Raw genomic sequence first — 22,189 nt, forward strand, 5'->3', positions numbered from 1 at the left:
GGGCACAAGATTTTTTTGCTGGAAATGTGTGCTGTAGATACTGGTTCATGTGGCATGTGCTGTAAATACATAATTGTGTACAAGACTCAATGGCACAAAGTAGCAAAATCGAAGTGTTGGTGAGTGTTTGCAGGGTTTGACACACCTCTGCTGTGGAAGGATCAGCATGGGGTGGGGGGGAGGGGTGAGGGGGTGTTTACTGTGCAAGTGAGTAACTGCGAGTAGTGCCTGTTCACACTGTTGATTGCACTGTGCTACTGTAGGAGAGCAATGGTTAAAAGGTTTGGTGCCATGTACTTTTTGTGTGGGTTGTGTCATTGCTCCAGTGTTGTATCTGATTGACTCCTAACACGTTTTCTTTAATTCACTTGTTTAGGAATACGTTGCATACAGCCACACTGGGCGCATTATACCCGCTATCTGGTTCCGCTACGACCTCAGCCCGATCACAGTCAAGTACACAGAGCGGAGGCAGCCTCTGTACCGGTTCATCACAACGGTGAGTGCCTCTGACGCCACTTCCGCTTGTGCGCATTTTGTGAAACTGCGTGAGCTGGAACCTGACAGGTGGAGGAAATATTTAACCTGCTGATTGGTGCATTGTCCTGCCTGACATCTAGTTTAGTTTTAATCTTGCTCATCCCATGCATTTTTGACTACCAGTGCTTAATTTGTGCTGGAGCTTTCTGGTGCTTAGCACCGGCACTTATTACTCCGGGCCGGGTCTATGAAATACCTGCCAATTCATATGATGGTTGTCTCTCATTTTAGACCTTTATAATCGTGACAACAACCCCCCTGATGTTTCTCACCTGTGCGTAAACTTTTTAGGTCTCGCCTGAGACAGCGCTTTAGCGCTGTTCTGGCGAGACTTATAGTAAGCACTTTTGGAAGTGCAAACGAGTGCTTTCAGGCCGCCAACTACTGTGCATGTGTGCCGGGCGCGCGCACCATTTGGCAGCCTTAAAGCACTCGTCTTTCACTTTCGCCTGTCACACAGCCGCGCTTTGAAGTGTGATCGCGATTGCGATCACTTACATTTCGCGGGTGCTTTGATGTTTTCAGTGAGCCGCGCGGCCACTGAGGACATCAAAGCGCCCGTGAACACCATTTGCCACCCCCACCTCTTCAGCCAACTTACTCGCCATGTCTGCTTTGGATTCTTGTGCCTTTTTTTGAAACTCAGGAGCAGTAACATTGTCGTGGTGTCACTAGGGCTTCAAGTGGATGCTTTTTCAATATTATATACAAGCCACAGTTACTGTTAATTTATCTTATGCAACTAACAACGATTGACAAAGCCAATAGTCCTAACTTGTTTTTTTTTGCATTTGTCAGATTTTAATTTTTAAACAGCTGTTTCCATTTCCCGTTTTGTTTCCCTTCCAAACTGCTTGTTTGTCGCTTTCTTGTGTGCTCTTTGTTTTTTTTTCACTTCGTTAGTCTAGCACTCGTTTAAACCGCTGCTCCTGTATGTGTCCTTCGATACCATCTTTGCACACTAACAGCTGGTGCACTGCATCATTATTGCGCGTTTCACGTAACATTAAGGGTACAAAATCCCTCTATGCAACCTAACCGTACACAAACAGAGCATAGGACCATAACACAAAGCAGGGCGCGTGGGGCTCCGGCAGTGCTCGTCACCTCACAGCTCTCTCTGAGAGCCCAACCGAGCCGCAGCCATGTCGGACCAGAGCCCCTTGGGTAGGTGTGGCGTGTTTCCTGTCCTTATGGGTGTTGCAGCACTACAAAATAAATGTACATGCACCTGCCCCAGAGTAGTGGTTTCCGCATGCACTTTATGCGACGTGTCTTCTCTGGGTGATTATCTGTCGTGAAAAAAACCAGTTTTCCACGAACGGTCTGCAGTACCACACAGCAACCACTCACCATTATTTGATCTGCTTAGGCATCCAGCCAATTTCTCCATCACTACGAATGCTCCAGCAAGAGTGGCAATTTGAAAGCGAATCTGATAATCTACAACCCCTTCCTAGCATCGAGGCATTCGTCCTAAAATAACAGTGACTGACAGATAACAGGTGGTAAGCCCAAGTACGTGTTCTCAGTCACCTGAGGCGAGGTTAAACACTGGGTTCGCTGGCGTGTAACCCAAAAGGGGTGATTTGGCAGAGTAGATGGTGCTGATCCACTACCACAACAAGAATGCTGAACACTTGGTACATAGTTTACAAGGCAGCAACCACGGAAGCCAGTCGTAACATAAACTGAGGAGTTACTTGCTACAGGCAAACTAAACCAATAACGGGGATCTTGAACACGTTTTGAAAGGAGTTGGGAAACCATAACCTTGTGAGTAACATAAAACTGCTCGTGGGCTAAGACATGCACACGAGTAAGCCATTCGAGCCAGGGAGATCAGAACACCAGTGTGCAACGGAGACGCCTGGGGGTTGCGTTGTTCGTACCACCCTTCCCCCACTGGGGGTGAAAAACGCTCTTCTAGAGCCTCCGAGGGTCACGTTTCCCAAGCTGTTATGCAAGTTCTCCCAATCGAAACCCGACGAATGCAATGCTACACAACACTACACCATAGGTCCTCGCCAGGCCTCCGCTCGGGTTCTTTCCCGGCCAGGGTTTAACACATTTGGGCTGCATTCAGGGACTGGGGGGGTGGAGTAATCCTAATGGGCCTCATCGGACATATGTTATTTACTTCCATATAACAATCAGGCGTTTGAGCTGCACGCCCCCACAGTCAGTGGTGCCACAAAATTCTCGCATTTCCCTCATAAAATGGAGCACCGGTGATCGTCGAGCTGTTCTGCTTATACAGTCGGTCGGCGGGTGTGCAGCGCTATGCTCCCTACTTCCTCGAGCGAACACTAAAGGCCGGTAACCCGTTCCTTTGTGAGAGAAAGACAAGTAGCCTTCTCAGCAGATGCCTGGGCCCGCCTCATCTGTTCCAGCGGCCTCACAAAGACCTACGCGGAAAAGACAGCGAGACGGACCTCCGACTACAAAGCCCGCCAGGCGCCTGGAGGGGGCCGGTGGACATTGATACAAAACCTACCCACTTCCTGCTCTCACAGCACAAACAGACAGCACACCTCACTCACACACAGGCACAATCACCACAGACGGACACTTCACCCAGGCTGACTCGAAACTTAGAATGCGGGCGAAAAGTTCCAGGTACCGCGCATGCCCAGGCAGCTCTTGCCCTCCCAGGTCTCCTCCCGGCCCGGATGTGGAGCTGCTTTTAAAGAGGTGCAGGGCGCATGGGGCTCTGGCAGTGCTCGTCACCTCACAACTCTCTCTGACAGCCCCACCGAGCCGCAGCCATGTTGGACCAGGCCCCCTTGGGTGGGTGTGGCGTGTTTCCCCTCTTGGGTGGGTGTGGCGTGTTTTCCGTCCTGGGTGGGTGTGGCGTGTTCCCCCTCCTGGGTGGGTGTGGCGTATTTCCCCTCTCCGCCCACATTTTTAATTGGCTTGTGTCATTGTCCACTGTAGACTGTGGCAGTTCTTTGCTCAATAGGCTTAGTAGTCCCTCCTTAGTACCACCTTGTCTCAATTTGTAACTTCCCATGGTGACACCCCCTGTTAGGAGTGTTGTTACTTGGTAGGCTTTGCTTTAATTACAGGCTCCCAGCACAGCAGGCAGGACATGCTCTCTCCCAATGCTTTTTAATTTTTTTTATAGCATGGGCGCTGGCATTTGCAATACAATCAGCCTCACATTTGCGAGAGTTTAAGCTATTGGCATTGTAAATGACAATGCCTTTTATTTATCTGTTTAAAAAACAACACATAAATAAAAGGCATTGTCATTTACAATGCCAATAGCTCAAACTCTCGTAAATGCGAGACCTATTGCATTGCAAATGCTTGTTTAAATTCGATGCTGTGCCGAGGTTGCCCTCCTTATCATGAGACACAGACGCACACCACCAAAAACTGCGTGGGGCCCTGCCTCAGAGTAACAGCCTGGCGACAGGTCCCGCAAACATAGTGCAGTGCTAGTGCGTTACAAATGACCACTCACGCTTGCAAAACAAAATTAGCCCTCCCTCATTGGCATTGAATCGCCAAGTCAGGTGTCCTGACTTGGACCAATGCAGACTGTGTCTACACTTTTCCCCGCACCAGCATACTGCGCAGCCGCAGATCAGTTGATCACAGCAAGCAGTGGTACGTACTCTGGACTCCTGAAGCTGCAGCAGGCCTCGCGCTTCGAATTAATTAAAGGTAATGTTATGCCAGTAAGTATTGGTTTTGTAACACACTGCTAATAGTATAAAGTAATGGAGCGTAAAATGTACCATGACTATTTTCTGTGAGATCACACGGTGGCAACACGGCACACGGGTCATGCTCACTGTATAAAACTCGTTAAAATCACATTCTCATTTGTGTGGGGAAAAAGCAGTGACCGTGTGCGCGACCGCTGCGCCACAAACTTTTTAAAATTCGAAGCCTCCCCACAGCTTCCCGCCTGATCATGAAGCACACACACAAACTGCCTGTGACCAACCTGCCCCACGTCTTGGCTTTGGGCTCTATTCTTGCATAGCCACCTGGCCTGGAGGAGTTCAGTCTTTATTCTCTCATAGGCGCCAGGCCCCCATGTCAGGGAGCCTGGGCTCTATTCCTTCATAATCGCACGGCCCGGTGTCTAGTGCCCGGGCTCTGGTCCCTCATAGACGCCTGGCAGTTTTTTTAAAGTCAAGGCTCTGCCCTCTTATAACCCCTCCGGCTTCGAGGCTGGGCTTCGGCCTCCATTCCAGCGAAGGTGTCGCGCCACGCCAGTGACTGCAGCCCGGGCTCTGGTCTCACAGAGCCGTACGGTAACTAGGTTCGCACATAGCCGCCCAGGCCTGGTCTCCTACAGCCGCCGGGTCCAGCCCTATGATGTAGGGCTCTGTTCACCCACATCCGCCCAGCCCCCACCCGAGAACCGAGAGTCCGGAGAGCAGAGACGTAGCTCTCATTAGCAGGGGCAGTAAGTGCAGTGGCACCAGGACACAGAGGCCTGCGGGGCCTACCTGAGCCATTATTGCTGTGCTGTATAATTCAAACTGCAGCCAGGGCCCCCATTTCCATCCTTGCACGAGGGTCCATGACTCACTGGCCACGCCACTGCTCATTAGTGCAACAGGTGTAGGCACCCAGGTTCAAGAACGAAGGAGGGTATTTCTCTGTAGATATGGTTGTATTTTACTATTGGGCACCTTCCCTGCTTCCTTTAAGGACCATTCCACGTCGCTGCACCACTGCTGGCGAGGGTTGCTGGTTGCCACAGCTTGAAGGAGACGGGTTAATGAGGGGCGGGAGCTCCCTTGTGGGGCACCTGTGAAAACCACCTCCGTCATGGGAGGCAACCGGGCCCATCTGTAGCAATATGTCCTTCCCGGGGCAAGACACACTAACTCCCTCCCCCACCCAAGGGGCACTTAGTGGGACCAGAGTCAGAGCAGAAGGGAAAGGAATCGGCATTCAGCAGCGTCCTGTGAAGCCGTGGGTGGTTGGGGGTGGGGGGCATTGCTGTGGCGGGCCAGTGGTGCACAGATTTGACACCAAGCTGCTCGAAGCAGCACAGTCCTGTGAGGTTGTTACCCTGTCCAAAAAGTGTGACATCGTGTGCCAAAGAGCATCTTGTAGGCTGCAGTACACCCAATTTATGCAGCACAGCGTTGATTAAATTATGCGACAAGAAATGGCAAATGGCGCTGCATTGTGCGGCAGTGCCCACAATTTTATGTATCACTACCTGACTACCAGCTGAAATTTAATTAGAGGCAGTGAGACACCCTTGGACAATTATTAGGAAGCTGTTTTATTCACTGATGTGATATGCCATGCTGTGAAGGACCCGCAAGACAGTCAAATGGCAGCACAGAAGGCGGTAATAACTTAAGAGTGGGTTTGGCTGGTACGTTCCCCTTCTTAGGTTACTGTTATCACTGCATCTTATGAAAATAACTAGAATCTGCGATGAACCAGAAAACGGTGGCAGATTCGGAATCCCTCCATCTGTCCAGAAATAATTTAGATCTGTCTTTCTCCACACTGTGTGCACCTGGCTCAGTGAATATTTGCAACAGGCAGGTCTACACATGCCTGCACAGGGCCAGCAGTAGGGCAGAGTGACCATCACCACAGCACTGGGCGTTGACTTTGGGGGCGGGGGGGGGGGGGGGAGGGGGGCATTTTCTCAAATATATGATAGAGTTGAAAACACCTGCTACAGTGTTCCTTGCCTCCAGCAATTTTCTGGCAAAAATAAAAATGTTAATATAACTGGTGGTTAATGGAGCTGATGGACAGAGAATCGAGCTTTGTCTAGTGGAAGTTTACTTTTGACTCATCATAAGGTAGCACAGAGGGTTTATGCTTCAAAGCGTGTGCACCATGCAGATCAGAATGCACGTGTAACAAATAGTTCAGTGGGATACTGTTTTTGTGGGGGAGATCCGTTTATTACTTTCAGTCTATAAGTTTAAATACTAATATATAATAAGCTACTACGTCTACCTGTCACCAAGAGCTGCATGTAGAAATGCATGTGAGAGGGTGCATTAAGGAGATGTGGGTGCGGGACAATAGAGTAAGTGGGTGGAGCCAGAGGTGGAAGTGGGTGGAGCTGAGGAAGTGGGTGTGGCCTCCCCCATAAATGTGAGCACCTGCACTTAATATTTTACAAATTAAGCACTGTTGACTACCGGTAAGACGCTCAAGAGTAGGATAACACGACTTTCATTCAGTTAAGCTATTGTGCCGTTATTAGCTGCATGGTGCTCTACTGCTGCAGCGCCACTATTTATGTGAGCTATAACCTTCTCTCACGCGGGAACACGGCACACTTGTGTTCTTAGTCTAAAATAAAGTACAAATACTTAATTTATCCTCTCCCTGTTACTTTTATGTTTGTTAGCCATTTGTATGGAAGTGCTATATTGTAATTGCATTTGTATAGCGCTTACTACCTTTGAGGCGTTGAAGCGCTTTTTCAGCGAGTAGCACGCTACTCCGGAACCCATAGAGGTTTAGTGGTGAATTAGTATAGGGAAATATGAAAGTAATTTCAGTGGTGGATATGTTGGTCTGTTATTTGATTCAGAAGGATAGTGGAGGGTTAGATGAGGGAATGATTTGTATTTATATAGCGCTTGCTACCCCTGGTGGGGTGTTGAAGATCTGTTTCAGCGAGTAGCACGCTACACAGGAAGCAGAACCAAGGATTAGTGGTGAATTAGTATAGTGAAATATGAAAGTAATTTGAGTGTTGGATGCGTTAGTCAGTTATTTGTAGTAGAAGGATTGCGGAGGGATTGAGGGAAAAAGGTTTGCTTTTATATAGCACTTGCTACCCCTGATGGGATGTTGAATCGTTTTTTTCAGCAATTAGCATGCTACTCTGGAACCATAAAGGATTAGTGGTGAATTAGTATAGTGAAATATGAAATTAATTTGAGAGGTGTACGTGTTAGTCAGTTATTTTGGATTGAAATGGATAGTGGAGGGATAGAAGAGGAAAGTGTTTAGTTTTTTTTTATTTTTTTTTATTTTTTTAAGCATGTTAACAATTTGAAAAGGAATTATTGCTTGCGTAGTGGGATGTGAACACAATTTACAAATGATGGGTTTTATAATCCAATATTTTTCCAGTGCTTGACTACTTTTTTTTTTTTTTTTATTTGCTCAAAAATCGGTGTTTTTAGAGCTGCCATTTTACGAGCATAGTAGGAAGATGTAGTAATAAGGACTCTGTTGCCAAGGGTAGATACGTCGTGTACTACTGTTCCATTTACCAAAACGGATTAAGTATTCCAGCACTTTCATGGTGTGATTTAACAAAAACTAATATCACTAGTGAGGGCTGGCTTCTTAGGGACGCCGTCATGATACTGGAATGCCTCGTAATTGCCCCTTCAGATCATTTGCCTGTAAAACGAGGATTTCTTTAGCCAATGTAGTCCTTTATTATGAGAATCCCCTAATTTCAGATGTGGCTAGTAACTTTGTAACAGGCCCTTGGGGCTAAGGAACTAAAAAGGTTCCCAAAGTGATTGCAGACATGGCTCCTGGAGATGTCTGCTGCAGAAAGGCGAAATATTTTGGGAAACCGGGTGAAAATGAGGAATTACTTGCGGATCAGACCTGAAATTATGGACTCCCTGGTAATTCCAAAATTACCTGGCGTATTCTCAGGTCTCAACTCCTTACTGCTGTTAAACTGCGCACCAGAGGTTAGCTCGCCCTCGTTTTCAGTTGCACTACTTTATGCACCAAAATTAAAATGGGGCATACGTATTACATTTGTAACTGGGGTAAATACCCTTGCAACCCGCAACTACCATTACTTCGCAATGCCATTACAACGCATGGCTTTACAATGTATATGCATTTACCACGTATGCTTTTACAATGAATTTCGTTGTAAAGGCATGAATGACAAATGCTTATGTATTTTATATGCAAGTATAACGCAAGTATAGGGTTTTGGTGTGTAGGGGTATATGTTCTGGGGTGTGAAGGTTAATTTTAGGTTGCAGACTTTGTTTTGGTTTTGGGGTGCCTAGGGTAATTTTAGGGTACGGTTGGATTTTGAGGTGAACAGGCAAATTTTAGGGTTCAAGGTTTGAATGGGTTTTGGGGTGCCCTGGGTAATTTTAGGGTAAAGTTTGGGGTTAATTGGGGTTTGGGGGTGCAGAGGTATTTTTAGGGTTTAGGCGGTTTGGGGTGCACAGGGGAATTTTAGGGTTCAGGGTTTTGAATGGGTTTTGGGGTGCCCTGGGTAATTTTAGGGTAAATTTTGAGGTGAATTGGGGTTTTGGGGTGCAGGGGTATTTTTAGGGTTTGGGGTGCACAGGGGAATTTTAGGGTTCAGGGTTTGTTTGGCTTTTGGGGTTTACAGGGTAATTTCAAGTGTGTTTTGGGGTGCAGGGGTATTTTTAGGGATCAGTTTGGGTTTTGGGGTGCAAGGGTAATTTTAGGGTTCATGGTGGGTTAGGGGCTGCCCAGGGTATTTTTAGGGTTTATGGTGGGATTGGGTTTTGGGGTACAGTGGTATTTTCAGGGTTTGTTTGGGTTTTGGGGTGCCCATGGTAATTTTAGGGTTCAGGATGGGTATGGGGTGCTATTGGTAAATTAAGAGTTATGGGGGGGGGTCTGGCTTTTGGGTGGTATAGGTAATTTTACTATTTTCGGGGTGCATAGATACACATGGACATTTATGGGTTTTAGGGGGAATTTAAAAAAAGATATACTTACTCTTTAAAAAGTGGTTACGGTAAGTATGTGCCTTCACCACGCATGCCTTTAGGTTGTAATGGTATGCGTGGTAAAATTTTGCGGGGAGATTGCAACGCGTTGTTACAGCCCTTGGGGAGTAACAAATGCCTTGTGATGGTATGCGGGGTGGAGACTTGCGGGATATCATATATCTGTAACTGGTAACCTACCGTATTTAAGCAGAGCCACTTGTAGGGTCTGGTGATATTTACAAGCCACTCTGCCTTCGTCTTTGTGGTTTTAATTGTTCGGTGGTATTAACGCTTCAGTGGCATCATTGGACCATCATACAGAGCCCCCAGTTATGTAACTGTTACCAGTTTATTTTAAAAACGTTATTTTCATTGACCCGCCCCAATATAATTTGTAGTTCCACTCTGGTTAAGGGTTTTCTTACATTCTTGGCTTCTCCCACCAAACTTCAGTTTTTTTGTGTCCTTGTTTATTAATTGATGGTTAGGTAAGATAACTTGTTCTCAGGTAGGTTTTTTTCATTTTAGAAACTCCGTAAATGACCGTGTGTACTATTATCCCACTTAAAAGTCGTAGTTTACCTACGTCGAAAAGACGATTGCTTGCACTGGCCCTGACTGGACTCTGACCTGCACGAATTTCACACACGGGTCAAGTCCTCGGTTAGTACAATTACGCCAGGTCTCCCTGGTAAGTCACGGCTGGACTGGACTCCTCATAGTCTTATTTTAGGGGGGGGGGGGGCGGAGAAGAGAGTGACGCACTTGTGATCTTCCCCCACTTGAAACGGATGCCTCCTCATGCCAGACCCGTGAGACCCCGAGAGTCAGCCGAAACCATCGACCAAGGGGAATTGAGGAATGGCTGCCTTTCAGCCGAAAGGTCCGCCACAGGGTCTGACTCCATGAAGGACGCGGGGACATGCGCTCAAGCACGCCCTCCGCTCCCCACGCGGGCCCCGGTATGAGGTTCCCACAAACCTGATTGGTGCAGTGGATGTCTTTGGAGTCTACTTACCCACGGGTGGGGGTGGTAGGGGGGGCTATAGACCCCTGATTTCTGGAGCAAAGGTCGTGAAGAAGAGCTCATTGTGGTAAGAGGACATGCCCTTGTTTGTGCGGGACTCGGTCCTGGCCGCTCGAGTGACCAGCCTTGTCGCGGCAGCTCCGAGCAGAGGGACAGAAGGCTTTTTGCATATGAATTAGGAGTTGTTAATCCCAGATGATTATTTAAATTCATGTGACATACTGCTTTTTGGATTTGTGAAAACAAACCATTTGCTTGTGGGAATTGTCACTCATTCCCCCCCCCCCCCCTCCCCTTTTTCCCACGTGGCGTTGTTGTCGTCCGCCCGGCCTGTGACTCCTTTCGACCAGGGGCCTATGCGGGCCGTGTGGGGAGGGGACGGCAGCCCTTCAAGGGCTCCTAACCTTTAGGGGTGCCCGTTCAGCCTAAAGTCACTCAACGTAGACATGGGAGACTGGGGTGCCTCATCCTTTCATTTTGAATCATTTTCCCTTATGCCTCTGCTTACGAAAATACTATATCAGACGTGTACCATGACCATCTCCTAAAAGGCATTCTTTGTGTCGGCTACGCTTTGTTTATGCAAGATCGAAATTTTATTTAATAAAAAGTAAATGTCCAGGATATAGAAAATGTATTTAAAGTTAAAAAAATGAGTCCGGGGGACGTGACGGGAACGTGTATGGTCGTGAAGTTATTAGCGCCAAATAATAAATGTTCTCATGTTGTAGCGTGCGCATGGGTTAGAACCAAGATTGTTGTACTTTGAGTTAAATCTACACTTCGTTAGTCTTTGTTATTTTAATCGTTGGGAGATTTTGGCAAATCTGAGTTTTTGTTTTAATATATTTGGCCGTTTAAGAGTTGAAAACGGTGCGACCAGAGAGGAAATAGCATTGATCCGTAGAAGATGAAATGCGGAGCTGCCTATGCAAGTTGCACACAGCTATCGCCTCTCCATGTTCAACGGACACAGCTGTTAACAGTTACTAACCGATTGCGCTGGTTTGTCTTTTGCATGCGCTACATCAAGCCCTTTGTTGAAAGGGGAGGGTGGCTTTTGTGTTGGTTCGTGTGAGAACTGCAGCGGGCGAAATCCCATCATAGGGCCACGTGGACGGCTCACTCCAGCCTGGCGTTCTTTGTATCCTGACGTCATGCCCGTATGTTTCCTTGTAATGCAACTGGCAGGTGATGCATCACGGTTGCCAGGGGAGACCTGGGGAGAGGCCGCCGCCGTCGTCTCTGCCAGCGGATTACGTGCTCCCACGGCAGATGGGGGCATTGTCGGGAGCACTCCAGCTCCAGGCGGACTCTGCCGCGTGGCAGATGTCGCTGCCACAAAGGCACGGGGCGGGAGCACCTGCTGCCGGCGTCCGTCAATGCCTCCTTGTTATACTCATCCGGACCCCCAAGGCCGTCCGCGTGGCCAGCACTTTCCCAGGCCCTTTCCGGAGGACGCTTGTTAATAGGAACACAATGGGGCTGCGCGGGACATACAAATGACAGCCTATTGTGGGCGAGGAGGCGGGGCACGGCGCGGGCCGGGCTTTCTCAGATCTGAAGGTGCGAAATGACCTGGGAAGCAGTCGCAGACCCCCGAGGGGTCATAGTGCGTCTCCCACGCTCGCCTTTCTTTTGAGGCGGTGGCCTTCAGTGCTCCCCGCAGAAGTGAACATTCCTTCTGATCTCTCACGCCCTCAGCATTGCGATCCATCACAGTTTTTGGGATTTCAAATGTCTTTTGCTTATTCACGCATGCGGCTGTAAGGGGCGGGGCGTGGAGGATTCTCTATAGGCCTCCAACCTCGAAGTTGGAAAAGACGCCTATTTTTTCCCACGCCACATCGACAACGCCAGCTTCTTTTTCCGCCGCAGTACCAGATGTTAAAAAACGAACGCACTCAACACACACAATAAACACACACGCCACCTAGGTTGGAGTTCTTGTCAGTCGTTAGCGTAGATTAAACTGGTCAAGGTGTCGAGTACCTGCTGGTCATGGGTCTGATTTGGACTTGGCCTAACCCACTCATGAAAGAGTGTGCTCGGCCCTATGAGAGATAGATATATATATATATATATATATATATATATATATATATATATATATATATATATATATATATATATATAATCTAAATATATCTGTAGCAGAGAATTCACTCACGAAAATTGCGCAAAGACAAACGAGCCACTCCGAAGTTAAGATTATTGAAGTTCTTTGGTTATAATGGCACAAAAAACGACGCGTTTCGACCTCTCTTGGTTATATATATATATATACCCTCGACAACTAAGTAAATTCACGTGAACGTATCGGAAGTGATAGAAATGCCGTCTCGTATGTGTCACCAGGGGTTTAAGTGGTCTGGGTCCCAGACCTCTTAGCTTCGTCTCTTTTTGGGTAGTAGGAGAGCATGCCCATTGGTGGGTCCTGAACTCCGTGTCATGGGCACCGGGGCTGCAGCGTCATGATGATGCCCAGGAAGACTGAAACGTGTCTGATGTCGCGTGCGTTTCCATTGATTTGTGATGTGCCCTAGCAGTAGGGAGAGATGGGCTCTAGTGGTTAAGCTGCTAACTTTACACCTGCAGTCATAGGTTTCAATCCGGCCTGGGCGGGGTTCCGAGCAAATCACTTTTTCCCAGCTCGCCTAAAACATAAATGGGGCAAATGCAATTGTGTAATAAAAAATGTAAAATACCACTTAACGTACACGGCTTTAGGGCTTCCAAACAACTCGTATACATCAGTGCTTGTTGGGCCTCTTCTAGATTAGTGTTACATAAATACCAATCCATATACTTTGTAAATGCTTTAAATGGCCAGGTACTTTCAGGTAGAAAGTACCTGCAGTCCTGTAATTTGAAAGTGAGAGTTCAGCACTTCTCATCACTAATTCAACACTTCTAATAAGAGTATCTGCACTTCTCAGTAGTACACTGTAATTTTGGGATAGCGAGGTCCCATAGTCCTCTATTTCTGTTTCAAGAATTTTAAATAGAACCAGTTGGACCGTCCATTTGGGGGATTGAAAGACTATGGTTGGCAGAGGTCTATAATGGCGGTCGGTCGAACTGGTTCAAGCATTTCACCTCTTTGCTCTTAGCCATTAAGGATTCTTATGTATAGTTTTCTTCCCCTCACCAACGCTAAGGCTAATTGCCTTGGGCAGAGCTGGCAGTCCGCGCCAAGCGAAAGGCCGCATGATGTGTGAATCCTCCCTCCCCGCGAAGCTGTTCTGGGTATTACTTAACGGATTTAGTGTCTTAAGCCCTCATTGAATCAGCAGCTGCTGCTTTGTGGAGAGCTGTTACACAAATGGAGGGCGCCTCCTGTGACTAGAACATTACTTAATTAAACATGGCGGCTCTGGCACTTTAATTCACTGGGCTTTTCCGCCAGTTCTATGGACAGCGGAAGTGCATTAGCCCATGAGAAATAAATCCTAAAGGGCCGGCCTCATTGCCACACACAGCCTTGCCCCTAGGTGCATTAATAACGTGTGTTTTCATATGGCACTTTATACCCGGTGCTTAATGCCATTTCTAAGTACTGTAAATACCGGCCTATTACTATTAGCTGAATGAATAGTACTTGCATCTTTCAGAGGTCCACAAAGAGAGTGAGTTGGCTTTTCAAGTTTTCAAACTTCTGCGCTACAGATCAGAGGAGGTACCAGGGGGTGGGTGATGTCTCCGCCATCTTGCCAGCACTATCCAATAGCAAGCCTCCTGTTTGACTTGTCAGAGTTGGCCTTTCATATAGCCACACGCTGATGTAACGGGTGCGGCTTCAGATGGAAAGGGCCTGCTTTACTTGAGATGCTGGGTTTCCCCTCTGGTGGTTGCTTACGTTACAGCTGGTGTAAAATCAGTCTCCATGCCCATTTTCAAGTGTTGATACTAGTAAAACTAACGTCCGGTATCACACAGAAAAAAGGGCAATGCGCCGTCGCTGGCATATTCATTATTCCTGAGGACTGGTGTGTACGTTTGGGGGAGTGAAGGGGATTGGGTGGTGGGGAGGTTTTTTGTTTGCATCATCAACCACAGATCTGCCAGGCTCATAATTTCAGAGCTTACTAATTAAGTATTGCTTTCTGTGCACAAGCTGTGCCAAGGGGCTCCATCTTTAAGCACCGCTTCAATGACTACTCAAACCTTAACCATGACTCTTAACCTGTAGTGCAAAAGCCACTTGGAAGGCCAACATCTCAGTATGATGATTGTAAGGACGACAGCTCAGAGCAGCATTTCGCCTTTCGCCTTTCACCTTTTCTACATGTTACCCAGTTGTAGTATTTTTCACCTGTAGTGTCATATTCAGATGTGCAGGAAAGCTTCCAAGTAGGAATCCTGCTAGGAGAATAAAGGAGACTACCTGATTGGTGGCAGTGTGAGAGAGTGGCGTTTTCTGTACCCCTGTTGTAGCAACCTACTGATCCTGCCCATCTGCTTAAAATCCAATGTGGTAACCATTAAAGCCTGCTGCCAAGGGCTATAATGGTTGTTAAAGGCCCTAAACCAAAGTTATATCGGCTCTGGCCTATAACGAGTATTAATGCCCTTAACGAAAGGTATATCCTGAGGCATAAGGATCCACTCACTAGGGCTTTACTGTTCTAAATTAAAAACAAAGAGAGAAACGGAAAGACGAATGTTGGAGCAGAAGGCTTGTACCAACCATCAGGAGCCTCATCTGTATCAGACAGCGTGGCACCACCTCTTCATCCCTTTCCCAGTACATCCTGAGCCTTATGTAGACTAGCAATAAACACAGTACAGCTAATGACAGACTTGGCCGGTTCATTTTTATTTTTTATAGCCAGACTCCTGATAATTTAGGACCTGTCAGATGCACTTTACTCTAGGTGTCCACCTCGCATTCCTATTGATTAGCACCTCTAAAGGTAGATATGTTTCTCAATCTGTGTTGATTGGGACTCCCTGTGTGCAGTTATCTCGTAAGGCTGGCCCTTCCTTGTTACCCCGTAATGCTGGCTCCTCACAGGCCCTTCTGCTAGGCTCTTGTTCAGTGTGCAGGGCTGCACGAGAGCCATCCTGATAATCCACCTGAAGCATCCTAGGCCGTCCCCAACGAGAAGTGTTTTCTCATATGTGACCTTGAGCCAGGTGATGTGGTTTTGTGGACTAGTACTCCTCAGGGTGCTGAACTGAAAATGGCAGTCTCCCTCCAGCTAGACATCATCTTGGATAAATCCATGCCCAAAATGACAGCCCGCTGAAGAGTTCAGCACAAGGAGTGAGTTACCAGTCAAAGCCCCCCTGCTAAGAGACCTGGACTCTGCCCGACTCTGGGACAGGTAATGGCAGAAGAGCAGGTCTAGCAACAGAGGAATGATCCCAGTCCATCACTTAAGGACAGGTCAACTGCCCCGTATTAGTGACTTGCTGGTTGGAATGATTGGCCTCTGATGTCCCTCCCCCTCCCACTCTTAACTGAGCCCCCTTTTTTGGACAGCTCGCATTTCTTTGTCTCTGCTGTAGATCCTGGGGCTGATGCATCCTCAGTGGGTTCCTGGAGACATCGTGTGCTCTCTGTAAGATGTTTCTGGCAGCGATATGTACTTTGCGCTCTAGAATGATCGTACTTTCAGATTTCTAGAGCGCTCTGAATAAATTCAGATTTTTCTTTCCTGAAGCTTCAAGGCTAGCCCACAATGTATATTGTGCCTGTAGAGGCCTGCGCACATTGAGCCTTTGAAGTTTACCCTTTGGCCCGTTCCATCGCTGCCACCCTACTTCGACCCATAGACCATCGTAGACCACAATCTATTCTAGCTACAAACTTCCTGTTTCGGTGTGTATCCATGTGAGGGTCCTGGAGCCCTGCGGGCACATATGTCAACTGTTTTTAATCTATTTGCAGCTACTGGAAAATCTATTAAAAAAAAAAAAAAAGTTTAGGTACACCACTGACTGACTTTATCAACTTGGGACCCAAATAACTTTTTGCCAAGAGTAGCCGAAGCTGCTGAGCCGCCCTGAGCTGTTAGTCGGTAAGTCCTTCAAGACTGTTACACTAGAGGGGACGAGCACCTTTTGCTACTGTGTAACAACTGCCCAACTGACAGTGTTTAAACTCAAACACCGTAACCACGCGGACCGCGCCCCGTTGCAAACTGTTAATGAAGATATCCCCCAAAGTGTATAGAATACTATAAGAATGCGTTTGGGGTCAACATCGGTAAGTAGTAAGCATTTCTGATTTTGAGTCCTTCTGCAAGTACTCTGTTTATTCAAAGAATTGTTCCTGTGGCTTAATACTTTCTCCCCCTCCCCCCCTTTTGTTTTTCATTTTTCGCGCTCTATTATAACATTAGTTCAGACCCCTCAAAGCTCCTGTAGTAAGCCTTGCTTACTTGACCACAGCTACAACTGGACAGCAGAGCAAACTAAGGGAGTCTTAGCTAATCTTGGCAAGAAATGGTGTCCTATGCTCTGGGGCTGTGATGAAGATCCGGATGTTGATGCTGCCCAGTATCTTTATTCCTGAAAAATGCTTGGTACCGACCCTGGAGTTTGGAATTAGGAGGTCTAACTGTTGTTGTGCTCATTTCTTGGGATTAGGGGCACACCTTGTGAATATCCATCAGACAAAAGCCTTTGCGGTTAAGTGCAAGTCCAGCCTTTCTGATGAATGTGCACTTAGTTCTTGGTTTGTACCAATGTATAGTGTATACAATAGTTGTGCTAATTGTTCTGCTTCTTTTTGGAATTCATTATTAAAAAAATAGAAGTTAGGGGAATACATTTCAGGTAAATAAAAAAAAAAATCACGGCTTACTAAGTAGGTTCACATGTTAAAATTAGTAAACATATAGTAGCTGGAAATTAGACTTTTTAAAATAAAATAATGAAACTTCAGAATGTGTGTACATCTTTTTCACAGAAATATCTGCACCTCTACATATGTATTGGAATTAATCAAGTGTGTGCATTAGAATCCATATAGTGCGTGAATTGGATAGCAAGCAATAGAGGAAGGTATGGGACACATCCTGATCAAATACTCCATGTTCACTACTACTTTTCGGTCCAGCGAACAGGTTTGCTACTTTTAATAGATTTGAAAAAGGTTAGTCCAGTATTGGATATCAGGAGTAAAATATCAAGAATGTGTATTTTGCAGCTAAACATCTGTGCTCTACCCCTTGTGTGCCAGAATCTCCCTCCCAGGACTATACAACATATCTCCCACAATTTTGAAAAAAATATAGCAATCTTAAATGAGTTTTCCCCGTTATTTCAGCAACTGTAGTGCCTTTAACACGTTGGTGATGTCGGCAGTGTAATGTAGTGTGAAGGCTGTGTGCAGTGTGGTTCTGGGCATCTGTGAAGTTTGTTCCTTGGTATAGAGAAAGTTACACCAAAGATGGCACTGCGCTAGTTAAAGTAGCCTCCGCAAAAAGTAATGCAGCTTGTTTCGAGAGGGTCAGCTCGTGATGACTTCCAAAAGTTAGTTCAGGTGGTCGGAATGTGCTTAATGGCATTGACTCGAGGCTGAAAGTTGGAATTAAATGTGAATGCAGGGGTCTGCATTCTCATTACTGACTTTACATGGGGGTCAGTTGGTTGAATGAGGGTTGCCAGAGTGATGGTTCCCACGAGCAACTGGATTTCTCTTGGAAGCAGAGTCCAAATTTGCTTTGTGTGCATCAACTCTTGCTCTGTTAGTTGTTGGTCTATCAAACATTCCTACCATTTCAGATGTAGTGGAGCATAATTACCAAATATGCCTCGCTGAACAGCTATGCAAACGTGTGTGTGGTCACCCTCCATAAAGATGCACAGAAACTGAGTGAATACTCAGTCACCCTCAGTAACAAATTTCAAGCTCTATAAGAACGAAGTGATGCCAGAAAACCAGTAAAAATTAATTAGGAGACGATCATATTAACAGTGACATCAACCTACCAAGAGGTACAGGGTCCCAAGAAACACCATCATAAAGAATGGATCTTCACGAGACTCTCCACAAAATCCAAGATAGAAAGCAAAAGAAAGCTACAATCGACACCAACCAAACGAGCAGCAAAAGCTCAAAGCGAGTACACCAAATCCAACAAGGAAGCAAAGCGAAGCTTTAAGATGAGACAAGCGAAGATTCATCAGAAGCCCAGGAAGCAGCAAGCCATGGGAACTTGGAAGAACTCTACAACATAACGGGAAAACTCTGGCAGATACGCAAGCTAGAAAGCCCTGTTAAAGACCAAGTTGGGAAGGTAATTTTGGTTAAGGAAGGCCAACAACGAAGATGAGTGGAGCACTTTGAAGAACTGCTGAACCAGCCCCAGCCGCATTCTCCACCAGCCAACTGAACAAGGACGAGCTAATCGACTGCAGCAGACCAACCAAGGAGAAATACAGCACATCATCAAACATCTGAGAAATGGGAAGGCAGCAGGACCTGACAACATTCTTGCAGAGGCACTGAAGGCAGCCATTGAAACATCAGTAGACCTGCTCTACCCCCTGCGCAAACTACAGAGGGATGGCTCTTCTATCCACTCCATGCAAAGTGTTCATCAGAGGCATCCTGAACAGAATGAAGGAACAAGTTGATGCTCAGTTGTGAGATCAGCAAGCAGGCTTCTGTAAAGCTAGATCCTATATAGACCATATTACTGCATTGCTCATCATCGCAGTGTGCACCACCTGCGTCCACATCCTACGCATGCTGCAAAAGATCTTCAAATGGTTGCCTGGGAACACCAGACAGAGTGTCACATAAGCACTCACACCAGCAGCTGGACTACAGCAACACTGTGTACGCCGCAATCTCCAAACAACTCCCACATATTCCCGACCATTAAGCATCTTCGGTCCACGCACCTTGCCCAACACCTGGATACCCTCTGGTGATCAGTGCACTATACAAATCAACATAAGATAGCATTATGTTATGCAGTGCAAAATATTGCACTGGTGTTTGTGGGATGAATTGTAGAGCAAAAAATCAAACATTTGAAATAACTTGGCTAGATATTGCCTACATTACTTTGTGATGCCTCAAAAAAGTTGATGTCTATTGCGAGGAACACCAGAGAGGGTACCTGGCATTAGGAGAGGACATCGGGCGCTGAACAGTATTTTTCTCTTGTACCCCTGAGATTTTTATGTATCTCATCAAGATATATAGCAATCGTAGTTGGGTGACCACCCATATCTGTCAGTTATGTTGTGTGTAGAATAAGATACTGTTCATTTGTCAAGGTAAACCACTGGCTTGACATCAGTTTTATTAATGATTATTCTGTGAATTAGAGTTCAGTCTCTAAACCAACCCCTCCCCCCTGAGTAAGGTTTGGGCTGCCCTTTCCTGCTATCATGATGGTCAAATGTTAGAAGGGTGAACTTGATTCTCAATTTTTGGGTTGCATAGTGGGACGGCCCGAGCACATAAGCAGGAAACAAACCCAATTGATACATTTGTGGCCCGGCAACCCCTGTCTACTTTGTGGCTGCCGAGCTGGTTCCAAGATCATGCCTGTTTTTTAAAAAATTGTATTTGTTTTTTTTATATTTGGCAGTACTAACTACAAATTCAGTTTAAAAAAAAAAATGTGCATTACATTTGTTAAGTAAATGCGAACCAAAATCCAGTTGAAATGGAGGGTATTTTCGATTTATTTAGCCATGCACACTCCCTAAATAATCCATACACCAACCACGTGTCATGTATGAGTGCTCAGTACATGATCAGGGAGATCCTGAGGTCTGTACAATTTGTGTGCACGCGCACCTGTCTGATGTGGATTGCCAGTCTGGCTTAGTCAGCGTCTTAAAATGTCTCTTCTCTGGTTTCAGATCTGTGCCATTATTGGTGGGACCTTCACGGTGGCAGGCATCTTGGACTCTTGCATTTTTACAGCCTCAGAAGCCTGGAAGAAGATTCAGCTAGGGAAAATGCAGTAACTTCCGGCTCAAAGACTGCGTGGGCCAAAAAGGGAAAACACCTGATCAACTGAATTTTTAAAAAAATGCCTGTATGGGTGGTGGTATTTCTTCAAAGTGACCAGTTCAACTCATTTGCCCAGATGTGCAGAGGGTTGTTTCTCGTTTTTGGGATTCTCTTCATGACGTCACATTTTTAATAGAAGTCTAGGAGCAAGAAAAGCACGTTCTTCGCGTGGTGCCTTGTTGGTTCATTATCATCTTGATCTTACCTCTGCGACGAACAACATTGTCTGGAGAATAATCATTTTGCTTTCATGGATGGTAACAAGAGCATATTTGACCCACTTCCTTTCTTCCCTTGTTGTGTTGGCTTTGTCTTATTCTTGTTGGTGTATAGAATTTTTCGAATCCATCTTTTATCGGATGTCAGTTGATTATATGTCTATTAGAATTTTTCTGTTACAAAAACTACATTTTAAAATAATTATTACTTTGGCCCCTGCCATCATCCCTAATTGTCTTTGAAAAATGTCTATCAACACACATATTTCCTGGAAAGAGGGCATCTTAATAATTTTCTCCAGATACACAAACGACCTGTCCAGTCCAAGAGTATTGCAAGGAATGTTGCCTCATATTGATTTTTTTTTTTTTTTTAATGTCGTGGGGAGACCAACATTCGATGATTGTGTATGGGAAATCTTGTGCCCCATCATTGCTGCAGCCACGCAAACCTCTGCTCTCCCTAACTTTGTTTACTTTTATACTTTTGAGGGGTATTTTTGTCCAAGTTGTAGCCCGTAGATGTCCCCCCCCCCCTTTATTTTTTTTATTTGACATCCCATCGATGAACTGAATGTTTGTAAAATGTTAACGTTTTGAAGGAAAATTCCATTTTATTTGATTTATTTGAACTCTTTTGATGTCATTATTGAGGTGCCGTCAAAGAGTATTATATTTTAAGATGTAAATTGTCCCTTTTGTCCTGTTTTGTCGAGGTGGTGAGAGGCTAGAAGTAGCAGAACGGTAAAATGAAGCCTGCCTCTGCAATCCAGGGGCTTCTCTTAGTTTGTATCCTTTAGCTCTTATTTTTTAAGTGCCAATATAGTCTCTTTACTCACCCTCTGTGTTTTTGACAATCCATAGACAATCTGGTCAGATCATGCAGTTGTGCTAATGGAAGCTGCATGTTTTTCATAAATCGTATAATGGTGTTTTTATGCATCTGAGTTGCTCCCTGCAGAAATCTGTAGGTTGACATTTCACAGTATTTTTGAGCGAATTGCCTTAACTGTTTCTAATGTAATGGCAAACTGGCTGGTTACAATTTTGTATAATGCAAAATGGGTTGCTGCTTCCAAACGTCTACCAAATGCATTTCAAAGCTGGTTCGTTGGAAGACCCTATAATTTCATTGTAAGCTTGCCTGGCTAAAATAAGGGTTGATTGGGAACAGTTTAAAGGCCAATGATGGGTAAAATGCACTCTTTGGGCAGTAAAATGTTTGTAAGTAGTTCCAGGGCCTTTAATATTGTGGGTTCTCTTATCGGATGGACGCAGTGTGTTACCAGTTGTATTTGGGCTCCCCTGGCAGCTCTGACATCTACCTGACAAGGGTATTCTCTTTGTTATGGGCTATGAACTATATATCGGATACCACACCAACAGTTGTATGTATTTTGCATTGTGTGCGCTGCCTGCCAGCAGAGATTACATTACCAAACCAAATTAAAGGCAGCATCAGCTGCTTTACAGGTGACCTGGAATTCCTTTCTTGTGCATTTGTCTTTCTTTTTTTCTTTTACTGTTCACAGCTACTAAATTATCTGTTGATGTTCGTAGTTATCCTTTTCTGACTCATTGGGGGTGGAATGCCTTAAGAGTGAAAGAGGAGCTTCGGAATAAGTGTGCAGGCGGTGTTTTATCGTGATCACAAATAAGGATATGGAAATCTGCCATCCGCAGATTTGAACAAAGTGTTGCATTAAAGCATATGTTGTAAAGC

At 45.8% G+C, this 22,189-nt stretch overlaps 1 protein-coding gene across 2 annotated transcripts in view; it reads left to right on the forward strand.

Annotated features, from left to right (window-relative positions):
• Positions 1-21,950, forward strand: part of ERGIC1 (endoplasmic reticulum-golgi intermediate compartment 1) — a 335,849-nt gene extending 313,899 nt beyond the window's left edge. For both annotated transcript variants that reach the window (XM_085618080.1, XM_085618079.1), the window contains exons 9-10: positions 377-499; positions 20,095-21,950. In XM_085618080.1, coding sequence (XP_085474206.1) covers positions 377-499; positions 20,095-20,202 — 231 coding nt within the window. In that variant the 3' untranslated portion in view covers positions 20,203-21,950. The remainder of the gene's footprint in view (positions 1-376; positions 500-20,094) is intronic.
• The last annotated feature ends 239 nt before the right edge of the window (positions 21,951-22,189 follow it).

The sequence above is a fragment of the Triturus cristatus genome, chromosome 7 (genome assembly GCF_964204655.1).
Source record: "Triturus cristatus chromosome 7, aTriCri1.1, whole genome shotgun sequence".
Lineage (NCBI taxonomy): Eukaryota > Metazoa > Chordata > Amphibia > Caudata > Salamandridae > Triturus > Triturus cristatus.